Consider the following 23,854-nt stretch of genomic DNA (forward strand, 5'->3'; position numbering starts at 1 on the left):
CTAGAGTGCACTTTTGATCATTTATTTATGCTGGGGGCAAAAGCAATAAAAAAAAACCTTCAATGAAGTCGCATTGATCTCTCTTGTACAAGTGTTATGAATAGCAATATACTTTCAACGGAGCAAGAAGAGGTCAGTTCTGTGCTGAAAAGTAGAAGAGAGAGAGGAAAAGGTTTGGGCTGTGCAGCCTTCTCTGGGTGTGAGAGAGAATGGGAAGACAGGAATATGCAGTAAAGTAGTAGGATTTGCCATCAAGGAATTCCCAAACCCAGAATCCGATTTCACTGTTGCTCCCATTCTACACCAAATCCCTCTTCCAGGGCATCAAAGAGAGCTTCTCCACTTTACAGAGTCCTGTCAAGTGGAATCTTTTTTTCCAGACCCACCAATCATGTCATAACACGCACCACCTAATATCCACAGCATCGTTTGTTTTCGGTCCCTTTACTGCCCACAGCCTCCTCACCCTAAAATACCTATCCTAGTATAGCCGGTTCAGGAAACTTGTCAGAGCAGTGAGGATTAAAGATCTCCTGAAAATAGTAGTGCCTCATTTTTTTCCATCTCTGGCTTTTCACAGACACGCCAAGACTCCAGAAGTCAGCACTATTGTTAAACTAGTATCACACCTTCCCCCAGCTCCCAATGTTTAATTTATTTTTAAATCTCTCCCATTTGTTTTCTGACTGAAACTCGTATACCAGATTTCCATTGCTTTTGACACTTTTTCTCACCTCCTGTGCCGGTTGTCACCTTCTCTGTCTGTTTGTCCGCCTGCTTACTTCATAAACCACGTTGTGCTTTTTCTTTTTTTCTGTGTGGAATTAATTACGACATGTTCCTTTCAAGCTCCCACTCAAACGTACTTTAATCGATACATTTGGTCTGCTTAAGGAAAAGAAAACCATTTGGGTAATTCAATTCCCCAAGAGCTGCAGTGAGCTGCAGGGAAACCAATCACATTCTCAGAGTTTGTTGTGTGCTATAGCTGTGTCATGTTTTATGTGTCTAGAAAGAAATTTGTGTCGGTATTTATCAATTAACCTTGTGGTTTTGTTTCGTTGTTGTGAAGGTCACATACAATACATGTCAACTATAATAAAAGACAGCCGGAAGCAGTTCAGAAAGAAGTATGGGGTGCAGTTTCTTCTGGACACCATTCGCCTCTATTATGGGTATGTGTTTTACCTTGACCAGATATTAGGTGGAATCACTTATTGTTACAGTAACACCCAGTCTGGGCTTTGCAATTCTTTTACAACCCCAAATGTGTTCTCTTCTATTGCAAAAGATTTCAGCGTTCGTCCACAACATTAAATGTGTTTCTGTGAAAGCACACTTTTTTTCCTGTCTGGAATTCAGTCATGGATATCTTGTGAATGATTATGAATTGTGAATGAGTCTGGTTTCCCATTTTTAGTAAAGCTGTAAATTTTTAAAGCAATGGTTCAATTGTGATAAACCATTCCTGGTGGTTGTGCTTTGCAGGCATCTATTATCAAGTTGTCAGTATGGCTTGGAATCTAAAGTATTGATTAATGTTTATAATGTGCCCTTTTTTTGTGAAGGGTGTGCATGATACTGTAGGAGCCTATTGAATGGAATTTTCAATTAAGCAATTAACTTAGTTAACAAGTAAAGTTTTCTAATGAGTAAACAACACAAACATTTTCAATACTAATGTAACATTTACTAAAAGCTATATAAAAATTTTAACATTTTATTTTGTAACATTGTGGACTTCAAAAAGGAGAAATAAAATAAATGTAAAACAAGGCATTTGTTAATTGGGCCCATAAGTGTTTGCAGCCATGCTAAAGGACTCTTTTGGCTAGAGTAAGAAAGTGGGAAAAAATGGTGCTTTTTGGTTCACTGTATTGATGTTATTTTTTGTCTTAATATATCATTAATGTTTTTAAAGTCCAAATCATGAGAAAACGTAAAAAATGTTAACTACACATTAGGTTTCCTGTTCTATTCGGTGCCCTACATCAGAATAGTCCTGTATTTAGAGCTCATGCCTGGAAGTGATGAGCACCTTCCTCTCCTCAGGACTCAAAGTAAGAGGAGCGATCTGAGTGAGGATGATATGAAGACCATCCGGGCCTCTCTCTGCGGACTTCTCAAGTACTATATTAGCAAAGGGGTGGTCCAGGAGGAGCTGCAGAGCATCCTGGGGTACATAGCTGCCATTGGTGATGAAGAGCAGGTAAGAAGGAGAAGAAGTTGTGTTTTTGAACCGTCTTTCTTTCTTTTTTCAGATCTTAAATGTTCTGCTGACATACAGACCTCTGTACTCCATAAACTATATTTTGTATTGGGCTTCCTCTGCTGGTTTGTCTTACACATTTCTGACTACTACTACTACTACTACTACTACTACTACTACTACTACTACTACTACTACTACTAATATGGACACTCCACTCAGGTAATGGGGACTCTCCTCCACTACCACCTGTGGATGATGCGATGGCAGCCAATGTGCGCTCACCACACATCAGTTCAGAGATGGGGATTATTAGGAGGCCATGATTGGTAAAGGCCAGGGGGAAATTTGGCTAGGATGCCGGGGTTATACCCTTACACCCTTTTGAGACACGCCCCTGGATTTTTATTGGCCACGGAGATTCAAAACCTTGGTTTTATGTCTCATTTGAAGGACGGCACCCCATTTACAGTATAGTGTCCCTGTCACTATACTGGGGCATTAGAGCCCTCACAGACTGCAGGGTGAGTGCCCCCTACTCACACCTGCTGAGCTTTAGGGGGCTGCCAGATGTGAGTTGCAGGGTGATGTAGCTGCTGGCTTAAGTAACTTTGCACAGCTGCATTGCTGAACTGCATGCACCCATAGCTGAAAAAATGTATTTGATTACAAATGTAAGAAATGATAAATGACTTCATTATCATGTGAATATGAATGGCCCTTGTGTATTCTTGTATTTCACCTGTTCGGTACATAAGAACCATACAATATGAATCTTATTGTAAGTTAAGGTGAAAACACCCCATGCCACAATATCTACAGTATATATCAAATGACCTGTACTTTTCTGTAGAGAGTTTGAATATTTATAGAGGCTTTTTAGGCTGTTTTCATGCATTCTTGGCTCCTGTTTAAGCTAGTTTCACACACGGATGGCATTTTAAAAATAAAATAAGTAAAATAAGTTTTTTTATCAGACAATAGGAATAGGTTATACTTATGTTTAACTGCATTTTTCATTGTCTGAAGTTGTTTAAAGTGGAACAGCTGTTCAGGTAATGCATAGATAGAAGGCTTAAGTCACCTCTTTGCAGTCCATTGCCACTAAAGCTCTATCATTTCAGGTGATCGATTGCATTTCAAAAAGGCAGTGATTACAAATCATACAAAGTTAGCCTTTTCCAAGCAAGACTGAATTTCTGTACAGGACATGTTTTCTGTCTGAGTGCCAGTGGCATTTTTTGGGCAAGCCTCTGTCTGGGCTAATTTCTTATTTTTTGTCTCTTGGCAGCTGTGTGGAATTCTGGAAGTTTTATTGAATTTGCTACAGACCAGTGCGGCCAGGGACCAACTCTTTCTGCTGCTGTTTGAGCCTGGCAATGCAGAGATTTTCTACAGTCTCCTCCCAAACTACAAATACACTGACCGGCTGAGGGACCTGGTCTTTAAGGTGAGAGGAGAGGTAGCAGGACTCTCCATTTTGTGTCTCTGCTACTTGTCTGTCTGCTGGTGTCTTACATTACAGAAAATAATGGTTAAAAACAAGGAAAATGACACAGGACTGATATTTTGTTAATGTAATTTCAATAGACAAAAAGGAGAATGTCTAAAACATGCTGGTACATGGTATGACCGGGGATAGTTAGTGTAGATTCCATAGAGGTAATCCTTGCTTAACAAATCATCAAGGATTCTATGAAGAAGCAATTAAAAGTACACATAGTGCTTATAACATTCACTGTACGGCTGTTAAATGCAGAAAGCATTTAAGAAGGTTTCCCATGCGAGTCTCAACTCATTAAACTTAATGCTGGGGCAGCAAATGACTCACGCTTACTTGGTCCGCAGACAGCCGGAATACAGTGAGGTCGATAACAGGAGGAATGAGATACGATTCAGGCGTGGGCAGATATATAGCAAATGAATTCGTTTAAATAAAGGTTTTGCTTTTGCAAATAAGAAACTATTTCTTCTTCACGGAAATTCTTAATTTCATTATACAGTATAGACTTATAAACAGCATCTGCTTTTGGTGGTCTATATAACATACACCTTGCTTTAACTATGGAACGTTCTTTAATGGGTCTGACCCACATCAATTCAGACAGTTTTGATTCTGCTAATTCCTGAACCTTCCTGAAAGTTCCTGAACCTGAATACTCTTTTTGAATAATAGTGCCAAGTGTAGTGTAGCCAAGTATGTAATTGTGTAAATTCCTCTAGAGCATTTTCTGTTGGCCAGGTTTCTGTGATTCCAGTGACATCAGAAGTGCCTGCTAATGGGGTAGCTTCTATCTCATCTCGATCTATGTCATGTATTCAATGACTCTCTTAAAGGGAATAAATGATAGATTACACTGGAGCAAGGTCATGCTCAAAATCTGTTCTATAAAGAAAGATTGAAAACAGGAAGGGAGTTTGATATTTAATCCTCTTCTTACTCATGTCTTATTGTACCGTGAATCCTCTTTCAACATTTCTTAATTGGTCCTGAAGAGAAATAAACATACGTTTAAAATCTTTTTGAATTGCTTGCTGTTCTTGTGCGCTTGTCCTCTGTTACCAGTCAGTGGTCAGGTAGTCTGCAGTTTTACAAGAGCTTTTCAAAGTAGCAGCTCCTGGGAAGATGGTTGAAAATGTTAAATAGGACCAGTTAAGCCACTCAGCAGTTGATTTAGTTTCTTAAGAGCTGATGTTGTAATTAAAAAACCCACAAACACAGAAGCCGTCCGGGACCAGAGTTGGACAACCCTAGCACAGTGTGTGTGCTCCAAACTACTTTACTCCAAACTGCATGGACTGAGTTCTTTTGCTGGTCTGTAAAAGATATACTGTACTTTTCAGTCTGTAGATTGCTGTTGACCAGAATGTGACTTTTCATTCCTGATAAATAATATCATTCGTCTATTATGCTGTGCGTTTTGCTTTCAAGGTCTCGTGATTTAATGGCATCTTGCACAGTTCAGTTCCCGCCAGGATTAATAATCCGTTAATAATAGTCCATTGGAACATCATTCCATTGTAAGATTAGGAAAACCGATTTTGTTCATCTCCGTATGAAGCGATCCTCCTGGCTTCGCTGCCACGATTATAATAATAATAATAATTATAATAATAATAGCTTAAACTTATATAGCGCTTTTCTGGACACTCCACTCAAAGCGCTTTACAGGTAATGGGGATCCCCTCCACCACCACCAGTGTGTAGCCCCCACCTGGATGATGCGACGGCAGCCGTAGTGCGCCAGAACGCTCACCACATATCAGCTATCAGTGGGGAGGAGAGCAAAGTAATGAAGCCAATTCATAGCTGGGGATTATTAGGAGACCATGATTGGTAAGGGCCAATGGGAAATTTGGCCAGGACGCCGGGGTTACACCCCTACTCTTTTCGAGAAACGTCCTGGGATTTTTAATGACCACAGAGAGTCAGGACCAACAGCCTCCTTGCACATCGTTAGTGGCTGCAGGCCTCTGTGGACAGATCTGGTTAAGTGGTTTGTGCTTCGTTTGGCAGGTATTTGAGCGGATGCTGAAGAGCGACAAAGTGTATGAGAAGAGCAAACAACGCATCAAGCTGAGGGAGGTGGGCTACTCTGGGATGATGCTCCTCTTCAATGAAATTCCCATTACCGTCTCGCTTATTAAAAACCTTTTGAACCAGGTGCTCACCTCAGGTAAGCTGAAAGAGGAAACCTCTTCTGTTCTGGTGCTATTCTGGGCAGCTCTAAGATTTCAAATGTGGGTAATTCTTTAAAAACAAACTGCAAAATAGATGTGATACAACCTCGTCATGGAAGTATAATTTCTTGAAGCAAATAGTTGTTTTAGTGGCACATTTAAATTAGTTTTCATTTCTTTCCTTTTCAAGAAAACACCTGGCTTATGGTTACTAAGTTGATGAGCCCTATTAAGGGTGAATTAGCTGTTTGTGGTTTCTTACCTGGGAGAAATGTGTGAAAATTAGAATCCTTTGATTGTCCCACTTGATATTGTTCTACTTTATAACCCTGTGAAAAGTCAGAATGAATATTCATATATGCCATATATAATGTACACCAAAATATGTAGTAGCGTTTTCTATTTCCAAAACTACAGATTTAAATTTAATAATAATAATAATAAACTTTATTTTATATAGCGCCTTTAAAGGTGGCTTCTCAAAGCGCTTTACAGGATGACAATAACAATAAATAAGAAGACTACAACAATAAATAAGAAAATTTCACAAGACAGGACACAATTATAATTACAACAATACAACAATAACAATAGAGGAGACCGTGGAAGATGGTATTAAGAAGAGCAGAGGGGTGAAGAATGGAAGCAGTTAAGTAAAGGCTTTTCTGAAAAGGAGGGTTTTGAGTCTGGATTTGAAGGAGTTTAGAGAAGGTGACTCTCTAATATCCTTGGGCAAGGAGTTCCAGAGCTTGGGGGCATAGCAGGAGAAGGCCCTGTCGCCCATACAATGTAGACGGGCTTGGGGGACAGTAAGGAGGGCAGAATTTGAAGAGCGGAGGTTGCGAGGTGGGGAGTAGGGCGATAAAAGTTCAGACAGGTATTGAGGTGCCAAGCCATGTAAAGCCTTGTAGGTGAGCATGAGGATTTTAAAGTCTACGCGGAATTTGACCGGAAGCCAGTGCAAGGACTCCAGGATAGGAGTAATGTGAACACTTGCACTAGATCTGGTCAGGATTCTGGCTGCTGAATTTTGGACATACTGCAGCTTGTTCAGAGTAGATTTAGATACCCCAGGGCATTGCAGTAGTCAATTCGAGAGAATACAAATATGTTGATCAGCTTTTCAGCCACAGTTAATGATAGCATAGGGCGTAGTCTTGCGATATTTCTAAGGTGAAAAAAAGATGTTTTGACAGTATGCTGTACATGTGGGTCGAATGTTAAGCCAGAATCGAATATAACCCCAAGGTTTTTCAATTTTGATTGGAGCTCAAGTACAGAGCCATCTACAGACAGGGTTACAGGACTGGCTTTACGAAGTTGATGGGGGGTACCAATAAGCATGACTTCAGTCTTGTCACAGTTAAGATGAAGGAAGTTTTGAGTCATCCAAATTTTTATGTCAGAGATGCAATTAGATAGAATAGAGACAGCCACATCAGTGTCGGGTTTGGTATGGATGTATATTTGAGTATCGTCAGCGTAAAAATGAAAGCTGAGGCCATGTGATCTTAAAAGCTGACCAAGTGGGAACATGTAAATGCTGAAGAGCAAGGGGCCCAGTATTTCATGTTGTTTGCTGAACTGTTCTATTTAACAGTAAACATTAAATTATGAAATGGTTAAGAGTTGTAGAAAATTACATCTCTTTAAAGTTTAAATACTTTTTTCTACATATATATCCACATGTAAATAGGTATATATAATTATTGCTAGATCTCAAAAAATGAAATGATATAAGGTTTTTTTAATTTTTTTATTGTCCTCATAAGTACTGTAAACCTGTGGTCAGAAGTTTAAGCAACTAGTCTTGCAATAGGGACTCTCCTGTGCAGAGTAACATGTCTTGACATTTCTATTTTGTCCCTCATTTCCTTTCAGTAGGGAGTTTTGGTCATTGCTAAAGACAAAGATAACCATAAGCATCATACCCTTAGATGATGCCTAGTTGTGTTTTGTAATGTGTGTTCAACTGTGTCAGTGACGTTTGTAGGTTATATTGTGGTAAGGCAATTTCCGATATAACTACTGAGGTTAAATGCTGACCTATTTTGTTAGGTTACTGAAGATATTCTTTTGTATTTATTTATTTTTAGACCCAGTGGTGAACTATAAAGATCTCATGTCTGTTGTGCACTTGACCCACAAAGCAGGACTTAACATTCGATTACTAGTGTGCAAAAAGGTGAGTAACTTCGCTGCCAACATCAAGTGTGGTACATTTTTCATAAAAAAATATATTGAAGAGCCCTCTATGGAAAAAAATTTTAGCTGTCTTAGTACAGACAGGGCGGAGCGGTGGCTCTGTGGCTAAGGATCTGCGCCTGTGACTGGAAGGTTGCCGGTTCAAATCCCGCGGCCGGCAGAGGAATCCTACTCCGTTGGGCCCCTGAGCAAGGCCCTTAACCCTAACTGCTCCAGGGGCGCCGTACAATGGCAGACCCTGCGCTCTGACCCCAAGCTTCTCTCCCTGTCTCTGTGTCTGTGTCTCCATGGAGAAAAGCTGGGGTATGCGAAAAGACGCATTCCTAATGCAAGAAATTGTATAGGGCTAATAAAGAAACATTATTATTATTATTATTATTATTAATACGTTAGGAGGTAATGGAGAGGTAAAAAGCAAGGTTAATACAGTAACTAAATTAGTTCCAGTTTTAGTAGCAAGTGATCTTCAAATAGATTATCAGATGATTAGGAAGTGCTGAATAAATCTGCCAGTAAAGAAATACATGCTGAAAGTTGCAGGTTAACTCCATTTATTTCTGATCAATCATGTAGCAGTGAGGGTTATGGTTAGTTCAAACATATTCCTGAGATAAAGAATTCTGAAGCGTAATTTGTGGCATGAAACAACAAAAGTGAAAAAAAGATGCCTGTAAAAAGACTGAATTATTAAAGGACAGTAGTTGTGTCATTGGTAATATCATCTTTATTAATATGCAACACATATCAAGGCCGTGATTAATACTATTTTTTGTGAAAATATTGTATATTTCCCCTGCAACGACTGCCGTCTGTTCTTGCAATTACAACACTTTCAAATAAGACTTTACGTTTAGTATCTTTACAATCTACTCTAAACTAATAAATCTACAACATAGATTTTTAACAAAGATCAGAAGATTCTCAGTGGCTTAAGCATTTAACCCCTTTGATTACCATTTGAATGGCAACCCTAAATCAGTTAAGGTGCAAAGGAATAGTGTGAAAGGTCAACAAATTAGGGTAATGATCTCTGTGTGTGTAATCAAGCTTAAATCAGAGTAAATCGTGTCACTGTGCATTCCTTCAGTTAGGTGTTGCCTTTCAGGACACAACTTGCATAATGATACTTCAAACCACTGTCTTTCAAAAGAAGTCAGAGAGGCACAGATCAGGAGAAGGTTGCTTATCCCTTTACGTACAGCGTTGTTTATCATTAAAAAGGTGAATGCATCATAACACTTAGTCAAACAGTGGGATGTGTAATCAGGCAGTCAAAAAAACTGCCTTTCCAAACTGAGCTGAGTGGCAAAAAGGAAACAGGATCGTGGTGAAATGGAGGGGTCACTGCTGGTCCCTACAAAGCCCTGGCCTAAGGGGGACTGGCACAAAAGAAGCCATTAATGAAGAAGTCTCCTCTTAAATCTCTTATGAGATATACTGTAGATGTGACAGATGAGCTTATGGTCACACTTCCTTCCATCCATCCATCCATTTTCACTTACGCTTTTCCTGGTGAGGGTCATGGTGACACCGGAGCCTACCCAGCAAGCAACGAGCGCAAGGCAGGGTACACCCTGGAGGGGGCGCCAGTCCATTGCAGGGCAAGTGCAAGCCAGTCATACCTGGGGAAATTTGGCCCGGACTTATCGAGAAATGCCCGGGGATCTTGAATGACCACTGAGAGTCAGGACCTCGGTTTAACGTCTCATCTGAAAGACGGCGCCCACTACAGTATAGTGTCCCCACCACTATACCGGGGCATTAGGACAAACACAGACAGCAGGGTGGGCACCCCTCACTGGTCCCACTACTTCCAGCAGCAACCATAGCTACCCAGGAGGTCTCCCATCCAGGAACTGTCCAGGCTCAACCCTGCTTAGCTTCAGTGGGTAGCCAGTTGAGAGCTGCAGGGTGATATAGCTGCTGGCTATGGTCACACTTAATATATCAAATGAACTTTTAGGTCTAAATGCAATCTGTTAGTCTTGTGCCAAACAGGCAGGCAGCACATCACCATCTGTCAAGCACGGTGGTCTCAGTATGACGTTATGGGAATGCATCTGAAGCAGAGTGATGACTGAGCAAAGTACAGCAGATCCGAGTGACTAGCCTGCCTGAGTCAGCAAAAATATCTAAAACTGTGTGGAAAATATACATTTTAGCAAAACGTCCTGAAAGTACAAGGCCAAACCGCACTGGAGTGGTTTTGCAAGAACAGTATTGATGTTCTTGACTAAGCCCGGTCAAAGCCCTGACTTGAGTCTAGAAATAGAAATGTTATAGTGAGACTTACTGATTGCAATTCATCAGCTGATCCCAGCAAACATGTTAGAACTGAAAGAACTTTGGAAAAATTGCGGACGTTATTTGTAAGTCATCGAAATATGATATTATTGGTAGGGGTTCAATACTTTTGGAAAGGCGGCATGTGAGGTTCATTTTTATATCTGAAATCAATTTACTTTTTTTTCCATATTACCATCATCACTGGTGGCTGTTATTTTAAAATTTTCAAGAATAAATTAGAGCTTTAAGTTGGTTTTTGTAAGCCAATTTTGAATCTAGAAAAATATGCACATCTCGAGCTGTTATCATTGAAATAGTCCTCCTACCTGCTGCTAAAAATCTCCACTTTTTGAATTCCAAGTTACAAGCTACAGAGTACAGACTGCTGCCATGTTAGAATAATTTTTGTCTGGGATTTTTGTCTACCTCCAGCAGATGTATTAAGCTCAAGTTTGGGTAGAACAAGGACTCCATCTAGTGCTAGGAAAGGAAGTCCTGCTTCAATGCATTCTCATTACAGCATAATATACGTCCATGTTTTGTTCTTGATGGATTAACCCATGATTGATTTTTAAGACTTAGAATTCCTTCTACTAATTCTTAAACATATACATAATATGATATCTCTGTTTCTAGATCATTTTGGCTAAATGTGCTTTTACTTCAGACGTTTCCTTTCCCACTCTACATTATGGACTTACTCTGGAATTAGAAATCCCCCTGACGTGTCTTTTGTCCTCCCTTTCAAAGCTTTACCAGCTGCTACAGTCGCAGCAGGATGCGGCCCAGCAGATTTCCAGACAGCTCGGCTGGCAGGAGACTCTGGTCAAGCTGTTTCTTCGGGACAGTAGTGAGGCCCAGGAAGGCAGCAGCAGCAGCAATAAAGCGGACACTGCGAGTACGAGCAGCCTGGATTTCACCAAGAACAGGGTCGGCGTGTCCAGCTCCCTCTTGGAGAAAAAAGGATCCGGAGATGTTCACGGAAGGTTAGAGGATGACAAGAATGGGGTTGAAGGCCATAGCTTGGCTGACAACAAATCCATTGATAGTTTGAGCCAGTCGTTGGATAATGGGGATCTTGATTCTCTGGACACCCCAGCGGAAGCTACCACAAAGCCGTGGGCCTCTAAAGCAGGAGGGCTGAGTTTAGATTTGTCCAGGACGCACTTGTACGAGCAGGCGGACAGCGGCAGTCAAACCCCTGGGAGCATGCCAAGCACCCCCTCGCCACTGGAGACCTCTAGGCCTTTCCCCGGCCTCCAGGCGGAAAGAGAGACATCCAGCTTTATGGACGACAGCTTCATTTTCACCGACGACTTCTCCTTGAATGAATCCTTTGCAAGTGCCGAGGTAACTGGGAAAAGGAGGGGGTGGTCCAGGGCCGTGGGTTTTGTTACAGGTTTCCTTGTGCTATGCTGTCGCCCAAGGTGAGCAGACTGAGTCTGAAAGAAAATGTGGTTCAGACACATTGTTCTCAGTGAGAAAAGTGCTTTGAGTTAAGAGTTACCTGCTCTGCCCAAGCAATATGTCATGAAAAAAGTTTGAAGACTAAAGAATGAAACGTTTTAAGAGCTGTGAAGATTACTTTTGTTTTAGTAAACCTTCCCTGAAAGGGTTTTGCCATGATTGCACTACAGGCCTGCCACAAATCTAACAAGAAAAGCTCTCAAAATTGAAATCTAAAGAAAAACCCCAACCATTTGACTTTTAAAATCTTCCTGTTAGGGGTTTAGTGTTTACTAGATTACTTGAGTAGTATATTTGGATAAACTTTTTAACCTTTTAACTTCATTTGTGTTTGTGATCATTCCAAGATGGCAGTAATACAAAAACATGCTTATTTGTTGCGGCTTCACCAATCGATAAGAATTTGAAAGAATTAGATTGTCCCAAACCAGCTACAGTGGTGGGTCTGCTTTAACAATTAACAGATCAGCAGGTGCTGCTGGTTAACAATGAAGTGGCAGAGGTGGGCTCACACTGCTGTGATAGCTGTGGGCTTAAGCATGTTAACTACTCAGCAGAAGATCTGAAAGAAAAAAATACTGAATACTCATGCAGCAAAGCTGGGATGCAAGGTTTTTTTAGCTGGGATGTAAGAAAGTAAGGAAGTAAGAGTGACAGTTGAATTAATGAAAAAAGATATAGATATAGAATAGCACTCTTCCAAAGGTTGTGATAAGCCCTCAGTCTTTATTTTCCAACTCCTCGACACACTGATAGCCTGGTCCTGTTAATAAATACTACGTTTTGATGATTTACTGTCGTAAGACAGCAAATCTTAGTATTAGTAAACATAACAGCACAAAATATTATTACTTACCTTTAATGATGATGATGAGGAAATTAATAATGATGATAAAGGGACTGAAGGTTAATATTTTGATGACCCTGGCCTGAGTTATGGTTCAGTAAGCATTCCTGGTTGGCTGAGAAGATTCCATTGTTTTCCAGCAATAAAGTAAGGTAATTGGAAGAAGTTCTGCCTTTTGTACGCCTTTCAGTGTGCTAGTTCTTATCCTGCTCCTCTTAATTTGGAATAAATTCCTTTTGCATAGAATCTAAAATGCGTTGAATGTTAGGCGAGTGTTGTTAGCTTTTAAGGTGGTGATGTTCCTTGGGCAAGGGGTTAAATAAGGTGATATCAGAAGGCTGGAAAACAACTTCACCCATTTGGAGGGATGAACATTAGGTCAACGCGATGTTTTGGGCCATTGTCCAGGATTAAGTACTTTGAAGATCAAATTATTTGAGCTCAGGATTTGCTTAGGACAGAAATCGGTTTGTTAAATAGGTGAAGAATGCGTGTGCAGTGACACATGCTCTTTTTGCTAGTTCTCCAGTCCAGAGGAAAATGTTTATTTTTGCCTTTCAAAGTGTGTGAGTTTAAGACACCGCAATTCAAGTCAAGTCTCTTTTGGCATTCAAACAAAGCATGAGTGCCTGTCTGTCCTTTTTTTATGTAAGTGTCCACTTGGTAGAGTGCTTTTCTGGACTGTAAGTATAAAATACTTATAAGTGGTTATAAAATAAGCCAAAGGGCCAATTTTGCCACAGTAAACACTTATTTTGGTTTTTGGCTTATATCCCATCTTTTCTGCATTCTGAAAGAATGGTGATTGTCTGGCCAAGTGTCAGCAGAGGAAAAGGACGACAGTTAGGTATCGTTATCCATCCAAGCAGTGCCGGAGGCAGAGGACAATGACTAGTTTACAAAAACCTTTGTTGCTCCTGATATGTTACAACAGCTTCAATGTTCATATTTTGCAAATTTTGTTGGTAAATGGGGAAAACATGTCATGTCGTGTCATGTCATTTACCAAACCACTTTATACCACACGGTGTCCTGGGAAGCCGGAGCCTACCCGGCAAGCAACGAGCACAAGGCAGGGTACACCGTGGACAGGGTGTAAGTCCATCGCAGGGCAAGTGCAAGCCAATCATACATGGGGACAATTTGGATGCCAAGGTTAAGGCTGAGGGGGGAAATTTGGCCTGGACAATGGGATAACTCCCTACTCTTATCGAGAAATGCCCGGGGATCTTTCATGACCACTGAGAGTCAGGACCTCGGTTTAACGTCTCATCTGAAAGACGGCGCCCACTACTACACTACTGTCCCTGCCACTATACTGGGGCATTAGGACCCACACAGACCGCAGGGTGGGCGCCCCTCGCTGGTCCCACTAACACCACTTCCAGCAGCAACCATAGCTTCCCAGGAGGTCTCCCATCCAGGTACCAACCAGGCTCAACCCTGTTTAGCTTCATTGGGCTAACAGTTGAGAGAGGGTGATATGCCTGATGGTAGGAAAACATGTCAGATGTTGAAATCATGAGTTCATCATTGTTAAATGCGTCTTTCTCCCTGAAACCGGTGAATCAAATTATTCCGAGTCATTGTACGCCCTGCCAGTGCTAAGCTTCTCACCTTGCAGTTGGCACCCTGGTGAAGCGCGGTCTTCCTCTTTCCTTGCGGTTTCCTCAGAGGGTCGAGGAGGAGCTGACGGGCATGCTGACCGAGATCCTGCTCTGCGTGATGTGGCGGGGGCTGGATGGCTCCGACGATGCCGCCTGGCTGGACCGTGGGCAGGTCTTCTCCGCCCTGACCAAGATGGGCACCACCAACGAGCTGCTGCAGCCCGCAGATGAGATCAAACTGAGGTACGTAACTCCGCTGGTGGTGGGCACGGGGGGTGGGTTGTCAGCCTCTGAGGGCCACTTGATTCTCCTTGACCAAAAGTTGGCCTGCCATTCTGTTTGCTGACCTAAAATAAGAGAGAGTTTTCCGGAAGGTCATTACAATTGTTCTTAGCTTCTTTCAAAGTATTCTATCTAAAGTATCTTCCCTTACTCTTATTCTTAAGAATTAATTTGTCTTGGACTTCAAATGAAAGTTTTTTTTTTGTTTCTGATAAATGAATGGTGTTTATTGTTATTTAACTATGTTATACATGTTGTTGGTAGGTTCTTTATATTAAATAGTTATTATTATTTAATGGATTCAATTTACAATTTCAGTGTCAGATTACACCTCTTCATGTGTATTAATTCAAGATTTCCTGTTCTGGGGTTACCCATGTGAAGTTTATACCATGACCTAGTTCGTCTTGCATCTTGAAGAATGGGATACTGTGGTTACCATTAGCTGCAAAGTGATTTGATTTTCTCTAGAACTCTGCCATTATACCAAATGTAGTCTGTATCCAAGACAACGAAAGTTTTTTATTTGTTCTATTTCCCACTTTGATCTGTTAGTGCTTCTGGCAACAAAGGATTACTCAAGGTTTCTCTTTCAGTCTTCTAGAAAAGATGCTGGAATGGGCAGTGACCGACAACCGAGAAGCTACTGCAGCTACCTTGCCTGTTCATACAGAGAATGCTGTCCGACTCCTGCATATTGTACAGGACTTCTTGCAGGCTGAGGGTCTGGTGAACCCAGCTATGTGGACAGAGAAGGTAACCAGCCAGAAGGCCAATAGAATGTATGACATTCTATTGTCATACTTGCTGAGAAATAAAAATCACTAATCTTACAATTGTACTAAGTCTGCAGCTTAATGTATGCACTGCACTTCCAGGAGAGGATCTGAGTAGCTTGTTAAGCTTTGTAAGTTAATAAATAAGTTTATGACAATTGATAGGTGTATAATCCATTTTTTGTAGATAATTACTTTTAATTATAAAATTATAGATATAAGAGCTCGTATTCGGTTTAGTTTTGGCATTACGAAAGCTATTGCCATGAAATCAAGTCAAGACAAAGCACATTTATTAAGCTTTTTTCCTTTTTAGTTTGTTTGCAGTACAGCAGTTTATATGCCAGTTTTTCTATTTCTGTGTTTATTTCACGATCCAGCTTTAAGAGAGAGAATAGAAAATCTTCTAGTAAGCTTTTGAAAAATGTAGTTATTTTATCAAGTGGACAGTAAATGTTTGAATGTTACATTCAACAGAAATCCTGTGTAACTGATGGTTGAATGTAGAACTAGTGTGCTAGATCCGGTGTCCAATCCAGTGTAGGTTAGTAAGAGTAACTTTGTGAGCACCCAGCAGGCCTTGTCTCTTGTCAGTAAAGCTGATGTGAGGTCCTTTGTCAGAGAATTGCTGCAAGATTAACTGACTGCATTTCACTGTTAGCCATTGGTTTGAGGGCAAATACATTTTTGGGGAAATGCTTTTTGTGAACATTCAATATTTAGCATGCATGCTTGAAATGCATGTGATGCAAAACATGGCAAAGGAAGAATATTTTTCTTACCATACAAAATGCCAAGGAGTCAGCTAAACTGCAGATGCAGATTTTAAAAACTGAGGTAACAGGTTAGTTTTGTTAGGGGTGGCTGCTTCCTTATTCTTAAGCCATGACTAATGTTTCTATTTTCATAAGCAGTTAAGTCCTTCTTGCTGTTCAATTTTATTTTAAAGGAAATATGCTTTAATGCAGAATTTTCATATGAAAAAACAAATGGTTGTAGAATTGCTAGTAAGCGATATGTAGGTATAAGTACTCAATCACATGGTCCTTAGAGGGTTTGATCTTTTCTGGAATTATCAGTTCAGTTGTCTATCTCCCATGTAGATTTTCTTGTGACTCCCCTTTCCATTGTCGTTTCAGTGAGTAAGCCTGAACAATGAATGCCCCACCTGGGTTTCTGACTTAATAGTTAGTTAATAATTAATTATAATAATAATTGCTTACACTTATATAGCGCTTTTCTGGACACTCCACTCAAAGCGCTTTACAGGTAATGGGGACTCCCCTCCACCACCACCACCAGTGTACAGCATTCTTAGTTCTGATGGGGACTCTTTACCTTCGAAGCGTACTGTACAAAATTGCCAGTAAACAATGAAAAATCCAGCAATGCACTACAGCTGTTTTTGCGTATGCACTTAACGAATTTTGGTGCATCCGAGGTTTACCATAAAACTTTGTAGGATGTTTAAAAACAAGGGGAAATGTAATCGTTTGAAATCCACCTTGAGAGATCATTATTGACAGTGAGGAGGGAGGGGAAGGCCTATGATGTTGTAGCCGTTGGTTGTCACATGTCTATGTGTGTTAGGTATTGGAGGAGGCCGTGACCCTCATGGACAGTCTGATGGTGTGGTACTCCTCGGGCACTCAGTGGATGCAGCTCTCACAGGTTGGAATCAGGCTTCTGCTGGGCTTTATGGCACAGGAGAATCTCCAGGTATGGTTTCCCACTATATCATGAAACCTGTCTGATTAAACTCTTACTTCATTTCTCATAGCGTCGTGCACTTATGCCCAAGAATCTCAAGAAGTGACATAATGATCATCCATCTTGAGGGGGTCATGTTGCATCTTAGAGCACAAGATGCAAAACTCGGGGCCTTTTTTATTAGTTAAGAAGATAGCCCACTGAGGTGTTACAGTAGTCTAATCATGGTTGAAATTAAAAATGTCCATCAATATTAGATAGGTCTTAATTGAGAACTGTTTTGTGAATATTTGGAGACTGTTGTTACAATGCAATCTGATCTTATACCTGACAAGTTTCAATTCTAGATCCACACAAGATAACATGAAGTGGCTGCAAAATCATGTTATGTACAGTGCAGAAAGTAGAATGTGGTTGATCCTTCAATAATCTTTTTTCTGGTTCTGGGATGAACAGCCCATGCTGACGAGTTATGAGCAGGACTATAGATTCATCTGAGAGTGGAAGCGTTGCAGTTCTCTCTTCCTCTTTTTCTCGCCACCCCCTTCCCATCATACCCCGGCTCTCAGGTGTGCGCCATGGCCACGGCGAAGCTGAACACCATCCTGCAGACGAAGGCGATCGAGAGTCAGGACGAGGCCTGCTACCTCCTGGGCAAGCTGGAGGGCATCCTGAGCAAGTCTATTCGGGAGCAGACCGAGACCTACTCCTTCCTCATCCCTCTCATCCGCACCCTGCTCTCCAAGATCTACAAGCTGCTGTACATGGAGCTGCACCTGCCTTCACTGCCCGACACCAACGGCAGCCCTTCCTTCTTCGAGGACTTCCAGGTCTACTGCAGCTCTGAAGAGTGGCGGGTCTACCTCGATAAATATGTGAGTCTGGTCTTGACAGATAAGAGTCGGTAGCTCTGTGTAAATGCACTTTCCCAGAAATGCCATGTTTTATTAGGACTTTGCACAGATGAATACGTTTTGATTATTTCCCCGATGGATTCAACTCCTCATGATTTTAATGAATAACACACCTAAAACGTCTGATCTAAAATTAGAAGTTACAATTCCCGTTAGGACTGCGGTGGAGAAGATCTCCATTAGAGGGCTCTTAGATTCGGAAATGCATCTTTTGCCCAACTTCTTTACCATACTCGCTGCGATTGTTTCTGAAACAACTTTCCAATTGCCGTAAGGCCCACGGAATGGGCTGCTCACAGGTGCTGCGTTGCGTTTCTAGATCATTCCGTACATGAAGCAGTATGAGATTGAGATGTTCAGCAGGGGTCACGAGGCCATGGCGGTCTACTGGAAGGACTGCTACGAGGCCTTCATGGTGAACTTACACAAGCGGGAGAGGGAGAAAGGAGAGAGCAAGCTCAAATTCCAGGTGAGTTTTGTATTCGGGGTAGTATTATGCCTCCAGTAGCTACCGAGCTACTTTTTAACTAGTACTGTACTAAAGGGACAGCAGACTTTTCTTTACCCATCACTCATCTTAAGATACAAACTACACAAGTGCAAGTAAAACAAGTAGTGAAAAATGTATAATAGGTTGTAACGGCCCATGCTATAGAAGTTTTTTTGTGATAAAGGTAAACGTTTTTTAACGGGAAGGTGATCAGTGACAGCTCTGGTCTCTCCTCCTAGGAGCTGTTTGTGGAGCCTTTCACCCGCAAAGCCCGTCAAGAGAACCTGCGCTACAACAGCATGCTGAAACTAATCAACAACCAGCAGAACACCGTCCTTCGCCAGTGGAAGGCAGCGCGGCGAGGCCTGGTTTGTGAGAGGGGACCCTGGGCCCACAGGTAAAAACGCATATCCTCTCCATTTTTGTGTGGCCCATTCCTCTAAACCTTAAAACAGACGCTTGAAGTTTAAAGTATTTTTTTTTTTTGCGTCTATTTCTGAAATGCAGCTGTTTATAGGGGGAAGGAGGAAAGTTTGGTTTGTGTTCGCTTCCCTTTACCTTGCGTCGCCCAACAATTTCCACTCTGCTTTTCGTTTCAGGCAGCAGAGCGAAATGCACTGGAAAGTGTCGAGCGCAGAGAACTATTCCCGCATGCGGCTGAAACTTGTTCAGAACTACAACTTTGACCCTCACAGAGAAGCCAGCGCCCTGCGCGACAATCTCGGTGAGACTGGTATTCTTGTTCACCGACTGGTCTTCTGCAGGATGATTTGGGTGGGTCCACACTTCCACACAGAGCCCTGGCTTCGTTTTCCGGAAAGATCTCAGGCCTCGGCTCCTCTGTGTAGACAGTTACCAGTCTTGGCTGCTGAGGAGCGGGAAGTTTACGAAGCAGCGCTGTGGCCCTTGGGTGCTATCTGGGTGGAGGTTTGTATGTTCCCCCCGTGTTTTCATGGGGTTTCCTCCAGGTGTTTCTGTTTCATCCCACAGCCCAAAGACCTGCTGGCCAGAGGGTGCTCCTTCTCTTCCCTGTCTCTCATTTCCGGTTCTCTGCTGTCCTTACGGTGTTTCTCTCTCTCTGGGACTATATATTTCCGGGTCTTTCAGTCTGCCTTCGCTCAGCATTGACGTTCGGATGTCCTGAAACCCGCCTAGCACCAGGTCCCCCCACGTCCGCTACCTGAGGGCATAGGTTTCTATACGCCATTCCCTGAACAGCTGAGCTCGGGCTATCCCCCGTCTCGCTGCTACACATAGGGTCTTTTCGCTCTCCTGCCATTCCACGGTTCGTCCTTTCCGACATCCCTGACACTGGGAAGATTGACGTGTCAGTGTGTGCCCTGCGATGGACTGGGCGTACACTGCCTCGCGCCCATGGCTGTTTATATATTCCCCCGGCACAGGCGTCCAACTGTACCAGCCAACCACGGAGTCTCTGCTCCTGGAGGCAGTGAAGCAGGCAAAGGTGAACGACCTGGAGGATGACATGCTGGAGCTGCCAGAGGATGACCCAACGGGAGGCAACAACCTGTGAGTATCCGGCTCTGTCTCAACACTGCGACCACACTCTCGTCATGCCCAAAGTCAGCTGGCAGTATTGTGCACACTGACAGACGTGGGGTAAATCCCTTCGCCCGTTCAGCCTGGGAGTTGTGGAGTTTTTGTTTTTCGAAGGAAGAACCTTTCATAGGTTCTTTACTAGCTGATCCTTTTCCCTGTGCAGCTTATTCGCGTTGCAACGTGAAACTTAATTTTAATAATTAAAAAAACGTCCTCAAAATGGACAAAGAGCTTGGGCAATTTTGACTTGGATGATATTGAAGTAAAGGATAGATACGTATTAGGGATTCTTCTAGCAGCTAGTAAACAAGCAATTACGCGAAAATGGCTTATAAAAGAACCCCCAACACGTGGGTTAATGTTGTGAATGAGAGCTACAGTATATAATGGGAAAAAATAACTTTTTCTCTCAGATTGCAGGCAGACAGGTTCAGCAAATACTGGGAAACATGGATTAAATTTATCTCCCTACAGGGACCTGATTCTAGTTTACGAGAAAATATGCAGTGATATCTTTGTGTGGACTTTTTTGTTATTGGTTGTGTTTCTTACAAACAATTGTATAATTTTTTTGTATGGCCCTCCATACCTGCTGGCATAGTGTAAATACAGTAGTTCATTTTATATATACAATGTAACAAAAATGTAAGTTGAAGGCAAATGTTTATTCTGCTGTTTTGGTTATGTTCTGTTTGTAAACCCTTTCATTGCTAAATAAAAAGTTTTTCAAAAATGGATAAAAAGCTTAGAGAGGGCATGCATTAAAATTGTACGCATTCAGATTGTACCAAAGTCTGGAGACTCTGAGTGCAGCATTGCAGACTAGCCACCCCAGAAATAATTCTTGCAAAGTACACACTTCAGTCATTCATGTCACTCTGTGGGAAACAGCATTCCTTGATTACAGGCAATGTGAATGCTAGACTAAACCTGAAACTGGACGCTTCTCAATCTCCTTTGATTTATCAACCTGATGCTATCTGTATAGTGCAATCTCCGTAGACTAGCAATCATTTTTGTCAGAATCAATGATTAGTGATAGCTGAAATTCAGGCAAAAATTTTTAACTCCTCAGTTATCAGAGAAGTGTCCCTTTAAACTGCTTTTCCCTACCTCCTGTAGGAACGAGACTGAGGAGCAGAGCCAAAAGGAAAAGCTGGTCATTTCCGAGGACTGTGAGCTCATCACTGTGATGGATGTCATTTCCGGCCGTCTGGAAGTCACTACCCAGCATATTTACTTCTACGATGGCAGTGTGGAAAAGGAGGAAGGTTAGAACAGTCTTTGAAACTTAGCTAGAAGACTCATATCTGCACCGTGCCAAAAACCTATGCAGAAGAAAGCATGTAGTTTATCAAATTAGAAATGCAGATGAAAATCTGTGCAGTTCTGGCACACTTCAGTATCTCATTGACAAATAATATTCATATTGTTACAAAAAGGGGGTTACGAAACTAGGGAGATTTCAGTAAATAACCAAACAGATAAATCAATATGTAAAATAAATAATCATGTTAAGATTTTGCCAATAATATGAATTATTTGTTCTCTGGCACAGCTTTGGTGAACAGAGAATAGTTCAGGTACCATGTGTTAAACAAATATTTAACAGTAACAATAGACACACTAAACAACAGACAACATAATCATACAACACACAAGTTACACAATGTACAAACTTTCAAATAGGGTGTCCCAGAGGCCTAATGTCCTAACCACCTAGAAAAACCCCAGACTGTTACCAAGACTTCAAACTCTTTTTTAATGCCTACAAAGGCCAAAATAAGAGAAAGCTGCCTTCTAAACCAAACAGAATAGGAACTGTGCTCCCTATTCTAAAAATGCACACACTCACCGGGAGAGGCCGTTTTTAACTGAGGGATTCTTCACTCAAGAACTCAAGAGTTCCCTAAAAACCCCAAAAGAGCAAGCTCTCTTAGCAAGATTCACATAGCTCCACACATACTTCCTGGAACAAGGAGCTCTCACCTTTTGTCTTCCTAGACTGTTGATTGACACTTAATCATTTACCCAGAACTTCATTAACCAAGGTAAACTTTAGGATTCCTGTGATCATTGAATCTGGGACCACCACATCTCAGCAAACATCCCCCTGCTTTGAAGCTGGCAATGTTGACCCAAGCCAGGTGTATCCCATTATATCTAGATTCAGTTGATAAAAATGTGGGATTTCACATAAATTGTAGAAGGTTTTGTGCAGTAAAAGTGGCATGAGTTAGTGGTGTGGCAAAGAAACAAGTGAAGGCTTATCCCATGCTGAAAAGAGAAGAAATGAAACAATGTTTGGACTGTGGAGGCTTCTTCGGGTGTGTGTAGTGGTAAAGATACTTGTAATGCATTTCCATTAAGAAAAATCATTCAAACTGTTATTATTTTCAGATTGAGAAATACATTTGTTTTGTGTATTGTGGATAATTATTATTTAAGTTTGCTCAAAGTACACAAACTTTCTGTCTGTCAGCCTGTCTGCTTGGCTTGAAAATAAATGATTGTTTTTTAAAAAAGTGAACTGTGCATAGTAAGACTCGTAACACGCTTTCTCCTCTCTGTGTGTCATGACAGGCGTTGGCTATGACTTCAAATGGCCACTCCTTCAAATTAGAGAGGTACATCTTCGCAGGTTCAACCTCCGGCGTTCGGCTTTGGAAATATTCCTCATCGATCAAACTAATTATTTCCTCAATTTTAAAAAAGAGGTGAGTGACTGTTTAGCTGTTTGGGTTCTGTAGACACTGAGCTGTGCATCAAACGTTCTGTAATGGTCCTGCTTTTTTGAGACAATGAAAGAAGTTGCCGATATCATCGACGGAGAAAATATTCTTATTCATTTACAATGAAAACCACATCTCAGGCTGGGTTTATGTCTTTGGGCATTAATAACCCATATCCAATGGTAAATTTCTCATTGCAGGTGAGGAACAAAGTGTACAGTCGCATATTGTCACTGCGCTCGCCTAACCTGTATGGAACTCGCTCCCCTCAGGAACTGTTAAAAGCATCTGGACTGACGCAGGTGAGAGTTCAACATTCACCAGGGCATCATTATTCCTGCAGTCGGTGGGATTCTCAAAAAGACTTCAGGACTGCTGAAACCATGGTATAGTAATGGCAGGGAAGAATTTCCATTTCGAAAATCAGTGCAGTGTTTGATGACACGTCGGAAATAAGGCACTGCCGTTACAGAAAGAATTTCAAAAAAAAAATTTATCGCAGCTCACGTCACGCTTTTTCAACGGCAAGGGAAAAAGGCGTTTGTTATTTGAGACCATAATTCAGTAAATCACTTTGAATGGACTGTTGTCTCGCACTCAGCTCATGCAGGCCCCTGTGATGAACTAGCTCAGCCTTTGTAGAAATAGCTACTGAATATTTGTTAACATTTTAAGCACATCCAGATCCATGGGGGATGCATATACCTAGATAAGAAGAGGAGGTTAAGCTTTCAATCAATCTTTTTTTGCATAGTAAATTCAATTATAGTGTTCTTCATTATTTAATAAAAACAAAACCATATGTCATTTTTTATTTTGGATTTTTACATTTGTGGGGCAAGGTTTCTATGAAGTGCTGAGTTTGAGGGACATTTTGTCCTTTTACGAAGTTCATTTCAGAAACTGCACGCAGTTTTTCTAGAAACTACAGAAGATGCAGGGCTTGAAATCATCCCGTAGTGAAAATCCGATTTTAACAAGGAATATCGTATTTGAAGCCTTAACATGGAAGACTGAATCCATATATATCAATAGGCAGAAAAACTGAAAAATGGAGCTCATTCAGAAGATCATGATAATCTCCCTTT

At 41.4% G+C, this 23,854-nt stretch overlaps 1 protein-coding gene across 2 annotated transcripts in view; it reads left to right on the forward strand.

The window, feature by feature from the left end:
* Positions 1–23,854, forward strand: part of nbeal1 (neurobeachin-like 1) — a 131,412-nt gene that overhangs the window by 87,764 nt on the left and 19,794 nt on the right. For both annotated transcript variants that reach the window (XM_069197202.1, XM_069197203.1), the window contains 17 exons: positions 1,073–1,175; positions 2,053–2,209; positions 3,501–3,659; positions 5,727–5,886; positions 7,987–8,075; positions 11,132–11,731; positions 14,370–14,545; positions 15,181–15,340; positions 16,951–17,079; positions 17,640–17,945; positions 18,304–18,453; positions 18,714–18,871; positions 19,074–19,198; positions 19,878–20,004; positions 21,157–21,305; positions 22,618–22,751; positions 22,967–23,068. In XM_069197202.1, the coding sequence (XP_069053303.1) occupies positions 1,073–1,175; positions 2,053–2,209; positions 3,501–3,659; positions 5,727–5,886; positions 7,987–8,075; positions 11,132–11,731; positions 14,370–14,545; positions 15,181–15,340; positions 16,951–17,079; positions 17,640–17,945; positions 18,304–18,453; positions 18,714–18,871; positions 19,074–19,198; positions 19,878–20,004; positions 21,157–21,305; positions 22,618–22,751; positions 22,967–23,068 (2,984 nt within the window). The remainder of the gene's footprint in view (positions 1–1,072; positions 1,176–2,052; positions 2,210–3,500; positions 3,660–5,726; positions 5,887–7,986; positions 8,076–11,131; positions 11,732–14,369; positions 14,546–15,180; positions 15,341–16,950; positions 17,080–17,639; positions 17,946–18,303; positions 18,454–18,713; positions 18,872–19,073; positions 19,199–19,877; positions 20,005–21,156; positions 21,306–22,617; positions 22,752–22,966; positions 23,069–23,854) is intronic.

Source organism: Lepisosteus oculatus, chromosome 12, assembly GCF_040954835.1.
Source record: "Lepisosteus oculatus isolate fLepOcu1 chromosome 12, fLepOcu1.hap2, whole genome shotgun sequence".
NCBI classification, from domain to species: domain Eukaryota; kingdom Metazoa; phylum Chordata; class Actinopteri; order Semionotiformes; family Lepisosteidae; genus Lepisosteus; species Lepisosteus oculatus.